At 43.3% G+C, this 25,677-nt stretch overlaps 1 protein-coding gene across 1 annotated transcript in view; it reads left to right on the top strand.

Moving 5' to 3' along the window:
- The window catches only part of LOC145399092 (uncharacterized), a 222,660-nt gene that overhangs the window by 53,820 nt on the left and 143,163 nt on the right, over positions 1 to 25,677 (top strand). Inside the window, exon 3 of the mRNA XM_080271842.1 lies at positions 21,081 to 21,204. Coding sequence (XP_080127968.1) covers positions 21,081 to 21,204 — 124 coding nt within the window. The remainder of the gene's footprint in view (positions 1 to 21,080; positions 21,205 to 25,677) is intronic.

Genomic DNA, 25,677 nt, shown 5'->3' with positions numbered 1-25,677 from the left:
GGGGCGTGGAAGAATTTGAGAGGCGAAAGAGAGAGTTATATGTAGAAAGAAAGAGAGGTGAATTGATTAGTAAGAGAGTAAGAATAGAGTGGATGAGGAATTTGGAAGGAATTTGAGCGTAAAGTGGAGGGACTGTAAGAAAATGCTCTGGAAAGGGGTGAAGAGAGCAAGACAGCGCAGAAGTGAAGTTAGCAGATTACTAGTGGAGAAGGGAGAAAAAGTGAGCAGATGGAGAGAACACTTTAAGGAATTGGTGAACATAGAGGATGGAAGTAATGCGAGTATAAGTGGCTGGGGAATGGCTGGGAGAAGGAAGGAGGTGAGAAGACAGGAAGAAATCAGTAGGATAGAAGTTGTGGAAGCAATGAAGAAAGTTAAATTGGGGAAACCCCCGGGAATTGATTAAGTGTGGTGAAATGCTGAAGCATGGGGGAGAGATAGTAGTAGAATGGATGTGGAAGATGTGCAGATTGGCCTGGGAGGAAGGTAGAGTCACGGAGGATTGGAAGTCAGGTATAATTATTCCCTTGTACAAAGGAAAATGGGAAAAAGATGTGTGTGGTAATCATAGAGGCATTTGTCTTCTTAGTATAATAGGAAAAGTGTATGGTAGGATACTTATTGACAGAGTTAGAGAAAGAACAGAGGAATTAGTTGGAGAAGAACAGGGAAGCTTTAGGAAGGGAAGAGGTTGTGTAGGTTAGATATTCATTCTTAGATCTTTAGTGGAAAAGTTTCTAGAGGAGGGAAAGAAGTTGTATGCGGCTTTCATGGATTTGGAGAAAGCATATGACAGGGTGGATAAACATGGATTGTGGAAAGTATTAAGAATATATGGAGTAGATAGGAAGTTGTTGAATCCTGTGAAGAGTATGTATGATGGTGCTAAGGCTGCAGTGCGTGTGAATGGTGAACTGAGTGAATTTTTCTCTTTGAAGGTTAGGTTGAAACAGGGATGTGTCATGTCTCCATGGTTGTTGAATTTGTACATGGATGGGGTAATAAAAAGAGGTACAAGGTAGCTTAGTGGATGTTGGAGTGGCCCTGGTGAGAGAGGGTAGTGTTTGGAAACACCCTGCACTGTTGTTTGAAGATGATACTCTGATGTTGAGTGAAGGTGAAGAGGAGCTGCAGGGCTTTGTGGATGAGTTTGGGAGAGTGTGTAAGAAACGGAATCTAAAGTTGAATGTAGGGAAGAGTAAAGTGATGGTCTTTGAGAGAGGTGAAGTCAGTGAATGTGCAGCGAGGTTGGATGGTGAGGAATTGGAAAATGTGAGTATGTTAAAGTACTTGGGTAGCATGATGAGTAAGGATGGAAGTTTGGAGGGTGAAGTGCTTGAAAGGGTACAGCAGGGAAGAAAGGTTGCTGGTTCCTTGAAAGCAGTGATAAGAAACAGGGAAGTGAGCATGGAAGTGAAAAAGTTACTACATGACAGTATTGTGATACCAACTCTAACGAATGGAAGTGAAGCTTGGACATTGTTGGATGGACACAAGTCAGGAGTGAGAGCAGTGGAAATGAGTTATTTAAGAGGAGCCTGTGGAGTCACGTGGAGAGACAGGCTGACAGATGAGGGTATAAAGGAGGGTTGTGATGTGGATGTGGATGTGATAGGAAGCGTTAGGAGGAATACACTGAGGTGGTTTGGCCATGTGGAGAGGATGGAGGGTGAAAGACTGACGAAGAGAGTGTATGTGAGTGAGGTGGAGGGGGGAAGACGGAGAGGGAGGCCAAGGATGAGATGGAGGGATGGGATGGAGAGGTATATGAGAGAGGGGTGTGTGCGTTGGGAGCAGGGCAGTAAAGTGGCGAGGGACAGGGCGACGTGGAGGCGATTTATTTGTGGCCACCCCAAACGGGATTGAGGTGTCTGGCAATAGATAGATAGAAGGGAGAAAAAGCGAGTAGATGGAGAGAACACTTTATGGAATTGTAGAACATAGAGAATGGAAGTAATGCCAGTATAAGTGGCCGGGGAATGGCTGGGAGAAAGAGGGAGGTGAGAAGACAGGAAGAAATCAGTAGGATAGAAGTTGTGGAAACAAGGAAGAAAGTCAAATTGGGGAAAGCCCCAGGCATTGGTGAAGTGTGTGGTGAAATGCTGAAGCATGGGGAAGAGATTGTAGTAGAATGGATGTGGAAGATGTGCAGATTGGCCTGGGAGGAAGGTAGAATCCCGGAGGATTGGAAGTCAGGTATAATTATTCCCCTGTACAAAGGAAAAGGGGAAGAAGAAGTGTGCGGTAATCATAGTTGCATTTGTCTTCTTAGTGTAATAGAAAAAGTGTATCGTATTGATGAGTGCTGTGAAGAGTATGTACGAGGGAGCTAGGGCTATGGTGCGAGTGGATGGTGAGGTGAGTGAGTTCTTTGATCTCAATGTGGGACTGAAACAGGGTTGTGTGATGTCTCCATGGCTGTTTAATATATACATGGATGGGGTTGTAAAGGAGGTGCAGGGTAGGGCAGTGGATGTGGGGGTGGCTCTAATGAATGAGGGTGAGATTTGGAAGCTTCCGGTGTTGCTGTTTGCTGATGATACAGTACTGTTGAGTGAAGGTGAATGGGAGTTGCAAGGTTTGGTGAATGAATTTGGGACAGTGTGTAGGAGGAGGAATCTGAAAGTTAATGTAAACAAAAGTAAAGTTATGGTGTTTGAGAGGAATGAAGTCACAGAGTGTGCAGTAAGGTTGGATGGTGAGTATATGGAGAATGTGAGTGCATTCAAGTACTTGGGTAGTGTGATGAGTAAGGATGGAACTTTGGGGGATGAAGTGCGTGAAAGGGTACAGCAGGGAAGGAAGGTTGTTGGTACACTGAAAGCAGTGATGAGAAATAGGGAGGTGAGTATGGAAGTTAAGAAGTCACTGCGTGATAGTATTGTGATCCCTACCCTGACGTATGGAAATGAGGCATGGACCTTGCAAGGGGGGAACAAGTCAAGAGTGAGAGCAGTGGAAATGAGTTACTTGAGAGGAGCATGTGGAGTGACGTGGAGGGACAAGTTGACGAATGAAGAAGTGAAGGAACGCTGTGGGGTGGATGTGGATGTGGTTGAGAAGATTAGGAGAAATACATTGAGGTGGTTTGGACATGTGAAGAGAATGGAGAATGAAAGACTGACTAAGAGGGTGTATGTAGGTGAGGTGGAGGGAGGGAGAGGGAGAGGTAGACCGAGGATGAGGTAGAGAGATGGAGTTGAGAGGTATATGAGGGAGGGGGGAGGGGTGAGTAGGTTTAGGGGAGGCGGTGGCTCAATCGGTAGAGAGTTGGCCTGCAGTCCTGACGGACCCAGGTTCAAATCCCGCTGAGGCAGGGAACAGTTTAAGGATTTGAATTTCATGAAATCAGACTTTACTGATCTACCAGAAGACCCGCCGACATGTAGTAAAAATACCCCCGCTAATACCAATACATCAGTCCTATATGAGACAGCCCTAGCATGTATTCAGTATGGACAATGGGTGTTAGCGCCGAAGTGGTGACATGTAGAGGTGTGCGGTACGTAGGAGGACTACTGGGCCTTGAAATCAGGCTGTGAAGCCTATGCCCAGAGTCGGTCACATAAAAAAAAAAATGGTGGGTGACAGAGCGACTCGGAGGCGTTTTGTCTGCGGCCACCCTTTGCGGGATTAGGGCATTTGGCTATAGATAGATAGATAGATAGTATCTTAGGATACTTATTGACAGAGTTAGGGAGGCTGTGGCTGAATTGGTAGACAGGCGGCTTTCAGTCCTAATGGACCCAGGATCGAATGCCGGCTGGGGCAGGGAACAGTTCAAGGATTTGAATTTCCTTAAAAAGGCAGACTTTCCTGATCTACCAGATGACCCGCCGACATGTAAAAATATCCCCGCTAATACCAATACACCAATCCTGTATGAGACCGCCCTAGCATGTATTCAATATGGATGGTGGGTGTTAGTGCCGAAGTGGTGACATGTGGAGGTGTAGGAGGGCTACTGGGCCTCGGAATGGGTCACTGTCCCTGAAAAATAGACCCTGAAGCCTTTGCCCAGAGTCGGACACGTAAAACATAAAAAATAAAAAAAATAACAGGAATTAGTTGAAGAAGAACAGGGAGGCTTTAGGAAGGGAAGAGGTTGTGTAGATCAGATATTCATTCTTAGATCTTTAGTGGAAAAGTTTCTAGAGAAGAGAAAGAAGTTGTATGCAGCCTTCATGGATTTGGAGAAAGCATATGACAGGGTGGATAGACAAGGATTGTGGAAAGTATTAAGAATATATGGAGATGGGAGGTTGTTGAATGCTGTGAAGAGTATGTATGATGGTACTAAGGCTGCAGTGTGTGTGGATGGTGAACTGAATGAATTATTCTCTTTGAAGGTTGGGTTGAAACAGAGATATGTCATGTCTCCATAGTTGTTCAGTCTGTACATGGATGGGGTAATAAAAGAGATACAAGGTAGGGCAGTGGATGTTGGAGTGGCCCTGGTGAGAGAGGGTAGTATTTGGAAACTCCCTGTACTGTTGTTTGCGATGATACTGTGTTGTTAAGTGAAGACGAAGGGGAGCTGCAAGGCTTGGTGGATGAGATTGGGAGTGAGTGTAAGAAATGGAATCTAAAGGTGAATGTAGGGAAGAGTAAAGTGATGGTCTTTGAGAGAGGTAAAGTCAGTGAATGTACAGTGAGGTTGGATGGTGAGGAAATGAAAAATGTGAGTACGTTTAAGTACTTGGGGAGTGTGATGAGTAAGGATGGAAGTTTGGAGGGTGATGTGCTTGAAAGGGTACAACAAGAAAAAAAGGTTGCTGCAATAATAAGAAACAAGGAAGTGATCATGGAAGTGAAAAAGTTACTACATGACAGTATTGTGATACCAACTCTAGCATATGGAAGTGAAGCTTGGATGTTGTTGGAAGGACACAAGTCAAGAGTGAGAGCAGTGGAAATGAGTTATTTGAGAGGAGCCTGTGGAGTCACATGGAGAGACAGGCTGACAGATGAGGGTATAGAGGAGGGTTGTGATGTGGATGTGGATGTGATAGGAAGCGTCAGGAGGAACACACACAGGCGGTTTGGCCATGTGGAGAGGATGGAGGGTGAGAGACTGATGAGGAGAGTGTATGTGAGTGAGGTGGAGGGGGGGAGGGGTAGGGGGAGGTTGAGGATGAGGTGGAGGGATGGAGTGGAGAGGTATATGAGAGAAGGGGGTGTGAATTGGGAACAGGACAATGAAATGGCGGGGGACAGGGCGACATGGAGGTGATTTGTTTTTGGCCACCCCGTACGGGATTAAGGCGTCTGGCAATAGATAGATAGATAGATAGACAAGCCAAATGGTTTCATGTACACCAGGAAGTCATTTACTGTGCTGGGTGGTAACCATTTTACCAAACTGTGACTCCCTGTGATTTAATGGGTAATTAAGGTGCTCCAGCCTTATTAAGCCTATGTAGGTTTACATGCAAGGGGTCCTTGGAGTTTATTGCTGACGTAATGCCACACAGGGATGTGTGAGGCTGGTCAATCTCATGTTAACCCGTGGATTGTGAGCCACAGCTCAGGCTGGGTAGCATCGCATTGTGAGCAACAGCTCAGGCTGTGCTGGCTGTGCAACACCATAAACAGCTCGATCCCCACGCAAATTTACGCATGGTTGTACGTAAAAACGGAGAGAGACGGATTTCTTTTCTTTTCACCAGATGATGCCCTGGATGTTTGTCTTCAATTTTATAATAAACAAAGACAATTTTTTTTTTTTTTTCTACTCCCCTACATAAACTTACGCATGGCCCTTCTCAAAGATGGAGAGAGAGAATTTTTTTTCTTTTTATACTGTAGATGATGCCCTTGATGTTTTTCTTCAAGTTTATAATAAACAAAAAAAAAAAAAAAAATTCCCCTACATTTTTTACACACCACAGGGTGGGATAAAAAAAGGTAATTGCGCAATCCACAGGTTAAATGTCAGGACTAACCTTCCATGCCCCTGGCTCCTATGCTTCTCATGGGGCAACACAGAATTAGGTGATGTATGTATATATGAATGTTCAATTGAAATAGTTTCCATGGTTGTTCAGTATGCATATGAATGGAGTTATAAGAAGATACAGGCATACCACAGTGTAACGATCTCATAGGTTAGGTAAAACCCCATCGTTAGATGGGGTATCACATATCGGGGTACTTTTAACATGTATTTCAATGTGGAATGTTTACCAGCCTTGGGTTTCCCCCCAAACCAAGTCCAAAAACCGCCCAGATGAGCCCAAAAACAGGTTTAAAGGCAATCTAAATGGCCTAACAGCTGTCAAGGAAGCTAACCTAAACCTAACCCTTGTAAATAACTCACTGAAACCAACAAATCAGATTTGAATATCGTCAAATATAAGTCTGGAAAAAATCAAGCTGAGTAAACTTTATCCCAAAATGACAACATTCACCTTTGGCTAAAACACATTAATCAAAGTCTAAAACAGTTTATAAATCAACCTAAACACAATTTTAGTCTAAAATATCATCAAAATCGGTAAGAAAAATCAAAACTCATTGTTAAACTGGAGTTTGGCTGTTGTTAGGCGGGGTATGGTGCAATTTTACCCCCATCGTTAAGCTGGGGTATCGTATATAGAGGTATCACAGTACAAGGTCAGGCAGTGGATGTTGGAGCAGCCCTAATGAGAGAGGCCAGGATTTTAAAATTTGTTGTTATGCTGTTTGCAGATGATACTGTATTGTTAAGTGAAGACAAAGGGGAACTGCAACATTTAGTGAATGATTTTGGGAGAGTGTGTTAGAAATGGCATCTAAAGGAGAATGTAGGGAAGAGTAAAGCTGTGGTCTTTGAGAGGAATGAAATCACTGAATGCACAATGAGGCTGGATGATGAGGAAATGGAAAATATGAGTGCATTTAAGTACTTGGGCAGTGTGGTGAGTAAGGACGGAAGTTTAGAGAATTAAGTGCTTGAAAGCATACAACAGGGAAGAAAGTTTGCTGGTTCTTTAGAAGCAGTGATAAGAAATAGGGAAGTGATCACGGAAGTAAAAAAAAGTCACTGTATGATAGTGCTGTATTGTGATACCAACTCTAATGTGTGGAAGCGAAGCTTGGACCTTGTTGTAAGGACACAACTTCAAGATCGAGAGAAATGGAAATGAGTCATTTGAGAGGGGCGTGTGGAGTTACATGGAGAGACAGATTGACAAATGAGGTAGTGAAGCATTCTGGTGTGAATATGGATGTGATAGAAAGTGTTTGGAGGAATATATTGAGGTGGTTTGTCCATGTGGAGAGGATGGAAAGTGAGAGACTAATGAGGAGACTGTATGTGAGTGAGGTGGGGGGGGGGAGGGACACTGAGGATGAGATGGAATGAAGATGTATGTGAGAGAAGGGGGTTTAACCCCTTAAACGCGGCCGTGTACAGTCGCTCCCCCCCGAGTGGCGGGGTTGTATCGCGGTCTGAGTACCTGTAGGAAAATATTCGCCAAAAATCAGAGATTAACCCTAGAACATTATACTTGGTATGGCCGATAGTACGTACATTCAGCTTTCTCCAGAGACAGGTTTTGAGCCTTCGTGGACTACCCAAGGACTTGTGGAGACTTGCAAAGTTAGGTAACCAAATGTTCACTTTCACACCTCCAGCAACCCGGTTTCCCCTCTACCACAGCCTCATTCTGTCACAGTAAACTTTATACTACAACGTAAAGGTAGTTAGGAATCCGTATTTGTACAATAAGCACTGAAAATAAGGCTAAAATCAACGGAGCGTACAGCCGACATGCAGTGCGGCGGCGGTCTTCCCGTCACTCAACAAACATTTCCATTTTCACAGCTAAAAACATGTATACTACATTATTTTCAATCATATTACTTCCCAAAAGATCACCACGGCACGCTTTTTATTCTGCCTTACGCCCGTCACTTTATTCTCGTTCCTGTCGGGCGCTTGCACTGACTCGGAAGAGCTAGAACTCGCCATAATGTCACTTTGAAAGCCTGCAGTAAACTGACGCTAAACAGGGGCAAACCGTGAGAAAAAAAGCTAGTGTTACAACTGGGGAAACAAGCGTTTCCTATTAGCATAAACTGCTTGTGAGAGGAGAGTGTAGATTTACAGTTCTGAGCACTCAGAGCGCTGCCATGTATCACAGCCAGGCTGGCAGGGGCGGTGGGGGGGGGGGACGGGGGAAAAACGCGATACTTGGCAACAACGGAGGTCAGTGGTACAAAGGTCAAGTGTGCTAAAAGTAGCTAAAGGGTGGTGGTACTAACAGACAATACTAGCTGGAGCCTGCCTGCCCGCGGTTATTCAAAATTTACTAGAATCGCAAACGCGACGCTCCGCCGTTATGCCCTTTTTGCTGAGCGTCGCAAATGCGACAATCCGCGTTTAAAGGGTTAAGCTGGGGGAAGTACAGTAAAATGGCAGGGGACAGGGTGGCAAGGAGGTGATTTTTTAATGGCCACCCCTTGCAGAATTAAGACGTCTGGCTATGGGTACATAAGTAGAGACTTTTATTCTAGTAACATTGTCACTCATGTAGGAGTTGCTTAGCATGGGCCAACATGCCTGCTGTGGTAATCATCTTTTCTTTTGCTCTAATGCTCTTATGTTCTTGTCTGTGCATCTTGCATTAATAAAATATTCTTAGTGTCCTTAACTCCTTGTGTAGAATATAAAATGTTACTGTAAACATACATGCAGGCGGCACCAGGGTTACACCGCCACACTGTCTCCTGACTTGTGTTATGTACTTTACCTAGCTGGTCACCTTGTTTTGGTTGTTTTCCTATCCATCTACACATCTCACTTATAGTTTTAATGCAGTATTCCTAGTACCTGTAGCTGCTTCTGTGGGAAATAATAAAATGTTTACATAAACATACAGACACATGGCCAGGCTAATGGTGCCATGCTGTTTCCTTTGTGTTATGCAGTGTATGTAACTTTTGGTTTGTTGATATCTATCACACTTCTCACTCTTACTTTTGATAAACAAAATATTCTTTGTGCCTGTAGCTCCTTCTGTAGAAAATAATAAAATGTTTGCATAAACATACAGATATGTGGTGCTTGGCATGTGGTATCAGGCCGCCTCCTTTGTGTTTAGTAACTAGCAAGTATACCTCGATATACTTTGATACCCCTAGATACCCCGGCATAACAGTGGGAGTACAAAAACCACCATACCCCGCCTAACAATGGCCAAACCCTGGTTTAACCCCTTCTTTACCGAAAATGTGTTTTGATGTACCCCCGTTCATCGCCTGTAAACACCCGTGATACACTGGAACCTCTACCGTGGTATGCTGGTACACCCTCAAATGAATGGCAGCTTATGGCCCTCAGGGTAGCCCGGTAAGGCTGTACCTGAGGACCTCGTGTTAGCAACAGCTCTGTGTTTTGACAACAAAGACTGTGACAAAGTTCTGATGAATTCTGACATCATAAGATACATCATGACTGAGTTGCGGTGGCACCAATGGCTTGCTCACTCATCCGTGATGTAACCTCTATTAGACCAATCATTATTTTATTTATATTTTCTACTACAGATATCGTACTATGTTTTCTGCTGACATACGGCAAAATTTACACCCCTTGGCCTGCTTGAGAGAGTCAGTTACCACGCACTTGACCACGAGAGAGGGTGTACAGGATATTTTTCTCTCATGCCGTCTCTGGCAGATTCCGATAGTGACGAGTTTATTCCTCATAAGGATACTTATTTAGATGTATCAGAGGATGATGCAGCAGTGTCTAATGTGTCAGTAGATGAATGTGATCCTGAAAATGATAGCGAGGTTGATGTGAGTGCGGAGGAGGAGGAAATTAGTAGCGAGCTTTGTGATGCCGCACTCTCAGCAGCAAGTGGGTCAAGGTCGCCATCACCATCACGTGTGTCCACATACTTCATGCACAGCTTACAAAGTAAATAAATAAGCCATCCATCTGTGTAGGACATTTTTTTCAAACCAGTTTGTACAGTAGTTACCTGGGTAACAGTACTTCAGCATAAGGTATGTAAACTTGTATACCGTAATGATTTATTTTATAATCTTTTTTTATTACCAACATCATGCTGGGTGTATGTGATCATCAGTATACAAACAAATCACTAAGAGTGCATAGTTTCAACGTGGCAAGAAGTATACACTACCCCTCACACTAAGGGAGGGGGAGCTATCAGGTTGGTATGGGGGGTAAACATAGTGTTTACGTTGGGGGGAGGGGTCAGTAAAGAAGGGGTTAACGATGGTTTTTTATTTTTTTCCTGATTTTGATGATATTTTAGACTAAAATTGTGTGTTTAGGTTGATTTATAAATGTTTTTAGACTTGGAGTAATGTGTTTTGGCCATAGGTGGGGTGAACATTGTCATTTGGGGGTATAGTTTACTAAGCTTGACTTTTTCCAGACTAATATTTGATGTTCTTTAGATTTTATTCATTGGTTTTACTGAGTTATTTACAGGTGCTAGACTTAGGTTAGCCTCTTTTACAGCTGTTAGGCCATTTAGATTGGCTTTAAACGTATTTTTGGGCTCATTCGGGTGGGTTTTGGACTTGAAATAGGGGGGAAACCCAAGGCTGAAAAATGCATCCCATTAAATGTTAAGTGTACCCTGATATACGTTACCCCACCTAACGATGGGTTTTTACCTAACTAGTTGCATCGTTAAACTGGGGTATACCTGTAGTTAGTCACTTGCTTTTGGTTCTACTCTTGTCCATCTGCTCCTCTCATTCTCACTTTAAATTTTAAAAAATTTATATATTCTTAGTGCCAGTAGCGTCTTCTGTTGAAAACAATAACATGCTTATATAAACATGCATGCTAATGGCGCCAGGCTCATGCCACCAGGCTGTCTCCTTTGTTTAAGTAATTTACATGCCTAGTCACCTGCTTTTGCTGTTACCCATATCCATCTACCATGTCAACTGTGTTGTAAGTCACACCACACATTGCCAGCAGTTCAGAAGGACCTTGTGATCCACCCCATTTATCAACCCTGTTTAGGTATAACCAAGAAAAGTTCGGTGAACAGAGGCATTCTGAAAAATCCAAAATCTGGTAAAGTGTCTCCAAAAAGTACAGAGCGCCTGCAATGGAAATCAATGGGAAAAAGCACTCTAAGTTTTGGTGGTTTGCGGCCTAGTCTCGCGGCTGACCAAAACCATCATATGTCTGGCAACGCAGACACACACCAGGAAAACAAGGCGGCCTTCAGCTCTCACCTCAGTGATCTATGAGCTGCCTTTGGGAGTGCATTAATGGTGCTTGCTTCCATACTGCTGCCCTCTATTTTTGCTTGTTAGTGCTGCAGTTTTTGCACCAGTACACCCGGATGTTCCTACACACCTCAGTGCCAAAGAAATGGCTTGGACTTTGGCCTGGAAGGCCGAAAATGTGTCAACAAAAGAAATAACGACCTGCGACACATCATCTGTTCCACACCTCATCCACCATATCATAGGTATGTGGTGCATGGACATGGACATAGAATACTTCAGCAACCTTGCTGACAACATGATCAGGTGCCTGAAAAGGGTCATAAAAGCAAAGGGGATTTCCCTCAGCTTGATTTGGCCTGTGTTTAGAATCCAGTACATAATGTCATGTCTTTTATAATATTACAGAGTTTTGTACAACAGTTCAGCCTCATTATACAATGCCATGTCCCCTCAGCTTGATTTGGCCTATGTTCAAAATCCAGTACATAATGTCATATCTTTTGTAATATCACTGAGTTCTGTACGACAGTTCACCCTCGTTATACAATGCCATGTTATGTGATAAATCGCTACAACAATAATTAAAATGTTATACCCAGTCTCAGTACAACATTACAAAATTAATTTCAATTTTGCTACAATGATAGTTTTGATGACTGCCTCCAAAAATGTTGTACGAACTCACTGACACATGCAAGCTAAATGGCCACCCAGTGTTTACATAGCCAATGATCGTTGCCTTTCGTTCCATTTTGTGCATGAAAGGCCACCGAAACACCATTGCTATCACCAGATAGCAGTGCAGATGTGCAACAAATAGTGCAGTGTGGGATATTAAGTGAATTGATCCTTTTTTTGTCTGTGAAGTACTAAAACTTGTGACTTGGAACTCTTGTCAACCTTATGTAACCTTCATCTTTTTTTTGAACCCTTACTTTTGCATGAAAGGCCAGTGAAACACCATTGTTATCGCCAAATAACAGTGCATGTGCACAACAAATAGTGCAGTGTATAGTATTAAGTGAAGTGATACCTTTTTGTTTGTGAAGTTCTGAAACTTGTGACTCGGAAATCGTGTCAACCTTACGTAACCATTAGCCCTTCTTTGGGCCTCCACACATCTGACTGAGTCAAGATGCCTGCCCAGTGTTTACATTGACTATGGTCATTGCCTTTCATTTTATTTTGTGCGTGAAAGGTCACCAAAACACCATTGCTGGGGAAGGCGGTGGCTCAGTTGGTAGATAGGTGGCCTGCAGTCCCGCTGGACCCAGGTTCAAATCTCCACTGGGGCGGGGAACAGTTTAAGGATTTGAATTTCATAAAATCAGACTTTACTGATCTACCAGAATACCCACCGACATGCTGAAAAAATACCCCTGCTAATACCAATAATGTACACCATTTCTGTATGAAATAACCCTAGCATGTTGTATTCTATATGAATGGTGGGTGTTAGTGCCGAAGTGGTGACATGTAGAGGTGTATGGTAGACCATGAGAGCAGGCTGTGAAGCCTATGCCCAGAGTCAGACACATTAAAAAAAAAATTAACATATAGGTATACCCTAGTTTAATGATGCAATTGGTTAGGCAAAAACCTTTCGTTAGGCGGGGTATCATATATCGGGGTAGATTTAACATGTAAAGTAATGGGATGTGTTTTTCAGCCTTGGGTTTCCTCCTGAACCAGGTCCAAAACCCACCCAAATGAGCCCAATAACATATTTAAAGCCAATCTAAATGGCTTGACAGGTGTAAAAGAAGCAAACCTAATCCTAAAACCTGTAAATAACTCACTAAAACCAACAAATAAAATCTGAAAATTGTCAAATATAAGTCTGGAAAATCAAACTTATGAAACTGTACCCCAAATGACAATGTTCTCCCCATCTGTGGCTAAAACACATGAATCTAAGTCTATTCTATCTATCTATAGCCCGACGCCCTAATCCCGCAAAGGGTGGCCGCAGACAAAACGCCTCCAAGTCACTCTGTCACCCACCATTTGACTCCCCTCCCCCCAACTCACCCCCCCCTCCCTCATATACCTCTCAACTCCATCCCTCCACCTCATCCTCGGTCTACCCCTCCCTCTCCCTCCCTCCACCTCACCTACATACACCCTCTTAGTCAGTCTTTCATTCTCCATCCTCTCCACATGTCCAAACCACCTCAGTGTATTTCTCCTAATCTTTTCAACCACATCCACATCTACCCCACAACGTTCCTTCACTTCTTCATTAGTCAACCTGTCCCTCCATGTCACTCCACATGCTCCTCTCAAGTAACTCATTTCCACTGCTCTCACTCTTGACTTGTTCCCCTCTTGCAAGGTCCACGCCTCGCTTCCATACGTCAGGGTAGGGATCACAATACCATCATGCAGTGACTTCTTAACTTCCATACTCACCTCCCTATTTCTCATCACTGCTTTCAGTGTGCCAACAACCTTCCTTCCCTGCTGTACCCTTTCACGTACTTCATCCCCCAAAGTTCCATCCTTACTCATCACACTACCCAAGTACTTGAATGCACTCACATTCTCCATATCCTCACCATCCAACCTCACTGCACACTCTGTGACTTCATTCCTCTCAAACACCATAACTTTACTTTTGTTTACATTAACTTTCAGCTTCCTCCTCCTACACACTGTCCCAAATTCATTCACCAAACCTTGCAACTCCCATTCATCTTCACTCAACAATACTGTATCATCAGCAAACAGCAACACCGGAAGCTTCCAAATCTCACCCTCATTCATTAGGGCCACCCCGACATCCACTGCCCTACCTTGTACCTCCTTTACGACCCCATCCATATATATATTAAACAGCCATGGAGACATTACACCCCTGTTTCAGTCCCACATTGAGATCAAAGAACTCACTCAGCTCTCCATCCACTCGCACCGTAGCCCTAGCTCCCTCGTACATACTCTTCACAGCACTCAACAATTTCCCCTCCACTCCGTATATTCTTAATACCTTCCACATACCTTTCCTATCTATTCTGTCATAAGCTTTCTCCAAGTCCATGAAGGCAGCGTACACTTTCCTTCCCTTCTCTAGATACTTCTCCACTAAACATCTTAGAACAAATATCTGATCTACACACCCTTTTCCCTTCCTAAATCCCCCTTGTTCTTCTCCAACTAGCTCCTCTGTCATATGCCTAACCCTATCAATGAGTATTCTACCATATATTTTACCAGTCACACTAAGAAGGCAAATACCCCTATGGTTACCACATACTTCTCTCTCCCCTTTTCCTTTGTACAGAGGAACAATTATACCTGATTTCCAGTCCTCTGGAACCCTTCCCTCTTCCCAAGCCAATCTACACAACTTCCATATCCACTCCACAACAATCTCACCCCCATACCTAAGCATTTCACCACACACTCCATCAATTCCTGGGGCCTTTCCCAGCTTAATCTTCTTCATCGCTTCCACTACTTCCGACCTACTGATCTCTTCCTCCCTCCTCTCATCTCTTCTTCTCCCAGCCATTCCCCAACCACTTATACTCACACTGCTCTCACTCTCTACCTTCAACAAATCCTCAAAGTGCTCCTTCCATCTCCTCAATTTCTCTCTCTTCTCCACCAACAATCTATTATTCCTATCTTTCACTCCCCTACTATTTCCCCTTTCACACTGCCTTACTTTCTTTACCTCCTTCCAAAACAATTTCTTACTCTCCCTCCATTTCACACTCAGATTCCTCCCAAACTCTTCATCCACTTTCTTCTTACTCTCCTTCACCAGTCTCTTAACCTCCCTTCTCCTGCTCACATATACCTCTCTCTTCTCTCTCTCATCTTCTTCCCTACCTCTACTCGCCAACCATTCACCATATGCCTTCTTCTTTTGTTCCACAGCTCGTTTCACCTCATCATTCCACCATGCTGTCCCTTGCACACCCTTGCATCTCCTCCTCACTCCACAAACCACCTCACACGCTGCGCTTATCTCTTCCGTGAATATCTTACATACGTCTTCCACCCCTTCCATCTGCTCTAGCTCATACCTTCCCAATCTTTCTTCCACTATGCTCTTATACTCTGTCCTCTTCCCACTATCTTGCAATTTCTCCACTCTTCTCACAGGAGCTGCTTCCTCCTGTCTTCCCCTTCGCCTCCTCAACCACTTTCTTTGCAGCTCTATCTTGGCCATCACTAAGTGATGGTCCGAGACTCCATTCCCCCACCCTCTCCACACCCTTGCATCCAACACTTGTCTTCTCATTCGCTCATCCACACACACGTAGTCTATCATTGCCTTTCGTTCGACAAGTTCACCATCCATCCTCCTTATTACTCTCCATGTATACCGGTGGATCATCTTATGACGAAAGTAGGTGTTGGCTATTGCCAACCCCTTACCAGCACAGATGTCCACCAAAGCACTACCATTCCCATCTACTTCCGCTGGCACACCCCACTGACCAACCACTCCATCCACTCGTACATTCCCGACTTTGCCATTCATGTCTCCAATCAACAGCACTCTCTCGCTCCTCTCAAACTTGTCCATACATGCTTCTACTTTCGCCCAAAACTCATCTTTCACTCTTGCCACTCGATCCTCTGTTGGAGCATACACACATACAATCGCCCATGCTTGTATACCTACTTTCATCCTCACCCATACAATCCTTGCACCCACTGTTCCATACTCTCTTATATTCTCCTTCCACTTCTTGCTTATCATCAGACATACTCCCTCTCTTGCCCTCTCATTCTCACTGACTCCCGCACATATACCTACACCGTATTCCCATTCTCTCATCCTTTCACCTTTCCATTTAGTTTCAGTCAATCCACATATATCCACTTTTGCATCCTCAAGCACCTGGACAATCTCTCTCTCTTTCACTTCATCATTCACTCCTCTCACATTCCACGTTCCTACTCTCAGAATGTCCTTTGTCCGTTCCTTAGTCGTCAACGTATGGTCCGTCTGGGTCCGAGGCGCTTTATTTGCTTTTTTAGTTAGTTCTTTTTACGGGGTGGGGCACTAACCCACCACCAACCCTTTTAGTCGCCTCGTACGACAAGCAGGGATACTGGGGGAGTATTCTTGAAACCCCCCTACCCCCAAGGGAGGGTATGGTGGTATTTCTACCCCCATTGTTAAGCCAGGGTACTGCATCTAGGGGTATTGAATATTGGGGTATTACAGTAATCCCTCCAATATTTGATGTAATACAGCCAAAGGCATGTCTAGGAAGAGGGATCGTCCGGATACTGGGACCCAGCCTCCTGGACTGGTACTTATGGATCCTAACCCAGCATGATTTTGAAAGCCACCTAAATAATTCCCTACCGGACATGCATAGCACCTATTTATGACCCTGTTCACGCAAATAAGGAACAGAAAGCATGAAATAAATGAAAAGGAACTAAAGAATGAGGAATTAGAAGTGAGTATGGAAAATATTTAGCATTGTACAGGGTAATTACAAAATGTCCGTGGCTGTTACGAAGATTAACCTGCCTTGTCTAAGGCTCTGACAGTGGTGAAAATGCTCTTGAAGCATGTACAGTAATCCAGTGTTGTGCTACACGTAATCCTTTCCACTGTGAGTTATAATTGTTTAATGCTGCACATTCTGTTCTTACTTGGGCTGTGCCAGTTTCAACTGCCAGTTTGCACTCCGGACTTAATCCTTTGCACTCTGAATTCTGATTTCTTAACACTGCACAACACTGTAAATTCCCATGAGGTCTAGTGGTGAGGTATTGCAATTTATTCACTGTTTATTCACAAAAATGAGCATGTGGCATCCATTGTGATGAGCGTCTAGTCAGGATGGTAGGTGGTAACTTGGGAGGGAAGGAAGCAAGTGACCACATGTAAACACAGCTGTTTGGCGTTGAGCTTCAAGTTCAAAGTATGGTTAAAAAAAATGTCGGATTTTTTCTTTCTTTCTCTACGTTTTTTGGCCATGTTTGGCTTCTGAAGGCCTGGGCCCAAAATGTCTGAACATTGGGGAGTCTGGTTATTGGGCATCCAGATATTAAAGGGATTACTGTACTGTAGTGCAGTAAATTATATTAAGCGATGTGATACTGTATCTTTTTTTTAGAGTGGTCGTCCAGGCCCTCCAACGGTCTCCCCTCCTTGGGGGGAGGGACCCTTGATGACAACATGTACCGGCATAGGGCAAACTACAAATAGGTGGCAGAAGCTTTTCGGTCATTATAGGCTTTGCAGTCGAGGTCACCCTCCCTGACCCCATTGAACTTATGTTATATCAACCTCATTATGCGATGACAACTAAGAACCGAACAAAGGACATGACAAGGATGGCGACGTAGAATGTTAGGGGCGCAAATGATGAGATGAAAGAGAGAGAGATTGTCCAGATGCTTGAGGGTGCAAAAGTGGATGTCTGTAGATTAACTTAAACTAAATGGAGAGGTGAGGGTGTGAGAGAATGGGAGTATGGATGGGGTTTATGTACAGGAGTAGGTGAGAATGAGTGGGCAAAAGAAGGAGTCTGTATTGTTGTGAGCAACAGATGGAAGGAGAATATAAGAGAGTATGGATCAGTTGGCTTAAGGATTGTGAGGGTAAGACTGAAAATTGGACTACAAATGTGGGCAATTATGTGCATGTATGCTCCAATGCAAAATCGTGCTAGCAGAGTGAGAGAAAAGTTCTAGACAAATGCGGAAGTGTGCAGGGAAAAGTTTGAAAAGAATGAGAGAGTGTTTTTGATTGGTGATATGAATGGTAAAGTAGGGAATGTGAAGGTGGATGGAATAGTTGGTGAGTGTGGTGTGCCTGCTGAGATAGGTGAGAATGGCAGTGCTTAGTGGACATTTGTGCTGGTAGGGGGTTGGTGATTGCCAATACCCTCATCAGGCACAAAATGATCCACAGGTATACATGACGAATGATGAAAAGGGTGGATGGTGAACTAAATGAAAGGAAGGCCATGATTGATTATGTGTGTGTGTATGAAAGGATGTGAAGATGTGTAATGGATGCAAGAACATATAGAGGTTGGGGGAGTGGACTTTCTGAGGCCAGAATCAAGGTCCAAGTAAAATGGAGAAATAGAAGGGAAGGATGGGAGGAAGGAGTAGATGCAAGGAGAGTGGAAAGGTTACAATAGGATGAGAAAAAGGCAGAATATAAGAGAGAAGTGGAGGAACGATTGGGTAAATATGAGTTCGAGTAGATAGGGGATGTGGAAGGTGTGTACAAGATATTCACAGAAGAAATATGTGCAGCATGTGCGGTGGTGTGTGGGGTGAAGAATTGACAAAAGGGGGTGCAAGGAACAGCTTGGTGGAATGAGGAGGTGAGACAGGCTGTGGGACAAAAGAAAAAAGCATATAATGAATGGATGAGAAATAGGGGCGTGAAAGAAGTTGAGAGACGTAAGAGAGTGTTATATGTAGAAAGGAAGAGAGAGGTGAAAAGATTAGTATGAGAGAGTAAGAAGAGAGTGGATGAGGATTTAGGAAGGATTGTGAGTGTAAAGTGGAGGGAATGTAAGAAAATGTTCTGGAAAGAGGTAAAGAGAGTCAGACAGAGTGGCAATGAAGTTAGTAGGAGAGTGAAAGATAAAAATGGTAGGTTACTAGTTGAGAAGGGAGAAAAGTGAGTAGATGGAGAGAGCAATTTAATGAATTGTTGAACATAGAGAATGAAAGTAATGTGAGTATAAGTGGCTGGGGAATGGCTGGGAGAAGGAGGGAGGTGAGAAGACAGGAAGAAGTCAGTTGAATGGAAGTTGTAGAAACAATGAAGAAAGTCAAAATGGTGAAAGCCCCAGGTATTGATCTGAAGCATGGGGGAGAGATAGTAGTAGAATGGATGTGGAAGATGTGCAGATTGGCCTGGGAGGAAGGTAGAGTCCAGGAGGATTGGAAGTCAGGTATAATTATTCCCTTGTACAAAGGGAAAGGGGAAAGTGTGTGGTAATCACAGGGGCATTTGTCTTCTTAGTGTAATAGGAAAAGTATATGGTAGGATACTTATTGACAGAGTTAGGGAAATAACAGAGGAAATAGTTGGAGAAGAACAGAGAGGCTTTAGGAAGGGAAGAGGTTGTGTAGATCAGATATTCATTCTCAGATCTTTTGTGGAAAAGTTTCTAGAGAAGGGAAAGAAGTTGTATGCAGCCTTCATGGATTTGGAGAAAGCCTATGACAGGGTGGATAGACAAGGATTGTGGAAAGTACTAAGAATATATGGAGTAGATAGGAAGTTGTTGAATGCTGTGAAGAGTATATATGATGGTGCTAAGGCTGCAGTTCGTGTGGATAGTGAACTGAGTGAGTTTTTCTATTTGTAGGTTGTGTTGAAACAACGTTGTGTCATGTCTCCATGGTTGTTCAATCTGTATATGGATGGGTTATAAAAGAGATACAAGGTAGGGCAGTGGATGTTGGAGTGGCCCTTGTGAGAGAGGGCAGTGTTTGGAAACTCCCTGTACTGTTATTTGCAGATGATACTGTGTTGTTAAATGAAGACGAAGGGGAGTTGCAAGGCTTGTTGGATGAGTTTGGGAGAGTGTGTAAGAAACGGAATCTAAAGGTGAATGTAGGGAAGAGTAAAGTTATTGTCTTCGAGAGAGGTGAAGTCAGTGAATGTACAGTGAAGTTGGATGATGAGGAAATGGAAAATGTGAGTACATTTAAGTACTTGTAGTTTGATGAGTAAGGATGGAAGTTTGGAGGGTGAAGTGATTGAAAGGGTACAACATGGCAGAAAGGTTGCTGGTTCCTTGAAGGCAATGATAAGAAGCAAGGAAGTGATCATGGAAGTGAAAAAGTTATTACATGTCAGTATTGTGATACCAACTTTAACGTATAGAAGTGAAGCTTGGACATTGTTGGAAGGACACAAGTCAAGAGTGAGAGCCATGGAAATGAGTTATTTGAGAGGAGTCTGTGGAGTCATGTGGAGAGACAGAGTGACAAATGAGGATGTGAAAGAGCGTTGTGTTGTGGATGTGGATGTGATAGGAATCATCAGGAGAAACACATTGAGGTGGTTTGGCCATGTGGAGAGGATGGAGAGTGAGAGACTGATGAGGAGAGTGTATGTGAGTGAGGTGGAGGGGGAGAGAGGGAGGGGAATGCCAAGGATGAGATGGAGGGATGGAGTGGAGAGGTATATGAAAGAGGGGGGTGTGAATTGGGAGCAGGGCATTGAAATGGTGGGGAATGGTAACGTGGAGGTGATTTGTTTTTGGCCACCCCGTATGGGATTAAGGCGTCTTGACTATAGATAGATAGATAGTTAGAGTATGTGATTATTTGTTATGCAGTAGGTCTTTGCTTGACAGAACCCAGTGACATAATGAGGTAGCACTGTACTTGGTTATCAATCTGCAGCTATTTTTTTGGGGTGTTTTATGTTGGTTTTAATGGCAATGAACATCATTTTGACTTGTTGTCTACCTAGGTTAGGTATTTACAGTACATCCCTTCAAATGGTCAACTCAGATGTCTGGTAGTGTAGCCCCACTGAACCCATTTTACAATTATTATTGGTAAATCATGTACTAATGCATTTATTTGGTACTACGTCCCTTTTGTTAAAGTGAGGTATGTATGTGTATATACTTTATATGAATATGGTTGTGAGAAGCTAACACCTGAGTTGTGGAAAGTACTGTGGAACTAGTGATGAATAGTGAAGAGAGAAGTACCTTCAACTGAGGCTAACTGTTGATACTTTTTCTTCTCCTGTGGTTTCCCATGTCCATATTGTATCTGGATCACATTTATTCCATTGAAATATTTAGAAACTGGGTCAGATCATGATGATGATAATAGTGCTGGAGATATGGAGTTTTTCCTTTTTTAGTCTGACTAAACATAATCCGTACTATCCTCAGGTGGGATCCAGTCAATATATGGCAATATGAGATCCCACAGAAGAAGAAGAAAGGAAGGAAATTGGAGAAAAATCCTGCACATCACCTGAGTGACACAACAGTCTTCACTCCTCAGCCACAATGGGTATGGTGATAAATACTTCACACTGTTTTGGTTAACATAATATACTGCAGCTGTCTAATAATCTTTTCCTTTGGACTGGGAAATGTAAGAAGCATTTTTGCTTAATGAGTCAGTGATTTATTAAATTATGCCTATTTATTGTACAATATTATACCTCCTCCACCCCCATTTGTTCTAAAGGTTGTTACCTTTGCTGTACTGCATACCTGTGCCAGCATGTCCACCTTCAGCTGAAGGGCTAATGGTCACAAATGGCACTTTCCATCCCAGTGATACCTGATCTCTACTGGTTTTGTTCTAAAGATCCCTGACCATTACTAGGTATCAGCAAATGCTTAGCTGTCCTATTGGACTGCTCAGCATTTGCTCAAATGAAAGCCATTTCTGGACCATACTTTACTTGGCCCAAAACCAATGATTTATGAAGTGCTACCCAAAAGGTCCCAAAATTTGAAAGAAGGATGGAAACCGCTTGTCGATTGGCGTGTGAATGCTAGGTGGCAGTGCACACGCTGTTTGTTTGTCAGTGTGTCAAGTGGCATTGGGCAGGGTGGATGTGATTGCTGCATGTGTGTGTTTTTTTATAATTGTGTTTGGGTTAGTTTGCAAGTTTTGTGATCTCAAAAATGGAGGATGTGAAAGGGCAACATTTGTGCATCAAGTTTTGTGTTAAGCTCGGAAAAAATGGAGCAGAAACTCATAAAATGTTAAAACAAGTAGTTGGTGACAATGCTTTGGGAATTACACAAACCTACTACTGGTTTGAGCATTTTAAAAACTGATGAGCATCAACAAATGATGTACATTCTGGTTGCCCTTCCACCAGTTCAGCTCCTGACAGTGTGGCCAAAGTTCGTGTAGCCATCCTCGAAGATCACAGGAGGACAATACACGATGTTTGTGACATTGTTAGCCTATCGTATGGAACGAGTCAACGCATTTTGTCTGGCAACCTTGACATGAGGTGGATCACCATCAAGTTTGTCTCGAGGCTTCTGACTTTGAGCAGAAACAGTGTAGCTTGGAGGTCTGCACAGAACTCAAGGAAATTGCCTCATATGACCCTAACTTCCTCTCAAGTGTAATTATTGGTGATGAGAACTGGGTGTATGGGTATGTTGCAGAAACCAAACAGATCATTGCAGTGGAAGAGCCCAGTTTCACTCCGACCTAAGAAGGCATGTCAGGTCAAGAGCAATGTGAAGTCAGTGCTCATCACTTTCTTTGACATGGAGGACATTGGTAAAGAATTTGTTCCTCAAGGACAGACTGTCAGTGCAAAGTTCTACTGTGACGTTTTGAGATAGCTCCAGAGGATGTGAGGCGAAAACGTTCAGACAAGTGGTGCACAAACAAATGGGTGCTTCACCATGACAGTGCACCCATCCACACAGCCCTTGTTGTTCAGCATTTTTTGGGATAAAAAAACATGCCAGTTGTCTCCCACCCTCCGTGTTCGCCAGATTTGGTCCCCTGTGATATTTTGCTCTTTGAGTGAAAATGAAAATCCAGTCGAAAGAACAAAGATTTGACACCATTGAGGAGATCCAGAGGAATCACAGGAGGTCCTGAACAAGCTAATGCCCAAGGACTTCCAGAGCGTGTTCCGATCTTGGGAGACACACGGGGATCGATGCAGGAGTAGACTGTAGCACCAGGTGAACAGGGCAGTACTCCCGAGGTGGATGGCAAGTTGGTGATAGGGAGAGCTGGAGCTCCCGTTTCACCAGCCCTCAGGACTTGATCCTGACCATCTCCCTTTGCTGAACATTTTCAGTGCATTCACTTACACAGAGAGTAGGCCAGCATGCTCTTTTAATACCTCTACCTTCAACTGTCTACACCACACTACATGCACATAACATATCACACCTTTTGTTCACTGTCTTTAGCAATGGCCGCTGCAATGTTACTGTCAAATGAGGTGGTACCTTGGATTGCCACCACCGGCAGGGTAAGGCTGGTGGCACACGGTCCTCCCAGTCGCCATCAAGCGACTGTGCCGGTAGTGACTGTTGCAATTTCTGGTAATGCTCGTCAGCGGAGAAGTGAAAGTGCAGCCTTAATCTTCATGAACATCTGCGGCCTTAGCACAAATTTAAATTCAGTTCATTTTTTCCTTCATTCCATATCCCCTTTGGCCCTTTTCCTCACAGAACCACAAATCTTACCCTCTGCTGATATATCCCCATTTTGTTTTCCCAGTTACCATCTCCTTACAAACTTCCTTAACAAGGGCGGCACCTGTTGTTATATTAAATCCCAATATGCAGTTGACACTATTTTAAACTTCACTTCATCCGGTTTTGATTGCTCATTGTATAAACTAAATTGTCAAAATATTACCAAATATATTTGTGTAGTCTGTCGCTCCCCCAGTGTTTCTTCAGAACCCAGTGTATTTGATTCCATATCCACACAGTTGTGTAACCTTAACCTTGCCCTTAGCACCGAAATTACCATTTTGGGTGATTTTAACATACATAATGTTGAATGGTTATTGCATTCTGTCAGGACTGACGACGCTGGTCTAGAGTGCGAGCTGTTTGCAGAATCGTTTAATCTCACCCAGCTGGTAAAGCAACCAACCAGAATACCTGATAATCCTGACCATAATGCACATCTCTTGGATTTATTCTTGACAAATAATCCAGATCAATACAGGATAGAGGTACTGTCACCACTTGGATCCTCTGACCACAGTCTCATCAAAGTCTGATTAGTTAACTCTCCTCACACCTGAACCTGTCACTGTGACCTGATGGCACTTTGATAGGGCAAACTGAGATGGATTTAGAAATTGCCTTGTTGACATCCCATGGCAGTCTTTCTTCTCTGGTGATCCTAATTCTACCAAGTCCCACATTTGCGACTTAATACTAGCAGGTATGGATTTATTCATACCAAGTCAACAGGTCACTAAAAGATCGAACTCTCCAAAATGGTTGATGACAACTGTGCCAGAGCAACAGTCCAAAAGTCATTAGCATATAACCCAAACTTCAAATGAAAAGCATCTGAATCACTCTCTCAATTTAAAATTGCTAGAACTCATGCAAAAGCTGTAATAAATGTAGCTAAATCAACCTTTCTTCAAAAGCAAGTGTCAAAACTACTTAACAGCCCTAATGACAATAGAATATTCTGGTCAACTCTCATTTGTTTCAGTAATAACAAGTAATCCTCCATTCCCCCACTAAAATCTTCAGACGGCAGCATTACAAATGACCCGTGTGGGAAAGTGGATATTTTTGCCAGCACTTTTGCCAGAAATTCCACCGTAGAGGATGCCAGCCAGAATGTCCCAGTACTAGAACTTGACCCTCCCGAAATTGCCCCACTTAAAATGCAGACAAGATACATAAAATCCATCCTCGACAATTTACCTACCAACGAAGCTCCAGGCCCAGACAGAATTCCGACAGTTGTTTTGAAAAAGTGTTCCCCTGAACTTATCTCTGTTCTGGCCAAATTATTCATACTATGCATTGTACTTCTTCATTCCCAAATTCATGGAAAGAAGCCAATATCCACCCAATACCGAAGAATGGAAGTTCCTCTGACCCCTTTGATTACAGACCAATAGCTGTCACTTCTTGGTAAGGTTTTTGAAACTTTAATTAATAAGCACATTGTTAAACGTCTTGAATCGAACAACTTAATCAGTGATAGACAATATGATTTTCACCACGAAAGATCCACCATTGACATACTCAATCTCCTAACTCATACCATCCATCAATCAGTTGGCCTGCATGGAGAAACTCATGCAGCAGCCGTTGATATCTCTAAAGCTTTCGACAGAGTATGGCACCGTTCCCTTCTGTCCAAACTCTCTTGCTATGGACTAACATCTTTTGTTCCTTTGATTTCTTCATATCTTAGTGACAGGAAAATAGGAATTAAAGTAGATGATGAATACTTGTATTCCAATTTCCACTTAATTAATGCCGGCGTACTGCAGGGATCAGTTCTGGTGCCAGCCCTATTCCTGGTTCATATTAATGATCTCTTATCTGTCACCCACAATCCCATCCACTCATATGCATATGACTCAACACTACATAGTTCATTCACACTCAGACACCCATTTACAAAGTCTAATATCTCTACCTCTCAATGCAGTACAGCCATCTCCATGAATCAAGACCTTTCTACGATCAGTGAATGAGGTCAAAACAACAATGTCTCATTTAATGCTTGTCTATCTATCTATCTATTGCCAGACGCCATAATCCCGTACGGGGTGGCCATTTGACTTTGAGTTGGTTGTTATACAGGGAGGGGCACTAACCCTCCACCAACCCACTTGTTGACACATAGGGAGCATGTATGGTTTGGTTATATGGTTACCACCCAGCGTTGTAAATGGTTTCTTGGCTTTCAGGAAACCATTTGGATTCTCACTCATTGTAAAGCCACCTGTAAAGGAAAGAAAAGCAATAAGAAGTGACAGGAAAGATGGAAGAAATA

This window comes from Coenobita brevimanus, chromosome 47, assembly GCF_032717465.1.
Source record: "Coenobita brevimanus isolate Jiangsu-jjx chromosome 47, ASM3271746v2, whole genome shotgun sequence".
In the NCBI taxonomy this organism is placed as follows: domain Eukaryota; kingdom Metazoa; phylum Arthropoda; class Malacostraca; order Decapoda; family Coenobitidae; genus Coenobita; species Coenobita brevimanus.
The sequence above is the reverse complement of the archived record's forward strand: the minus strand, read 5'-3'. Positions and strand labels throughout refer to the sequence as shown.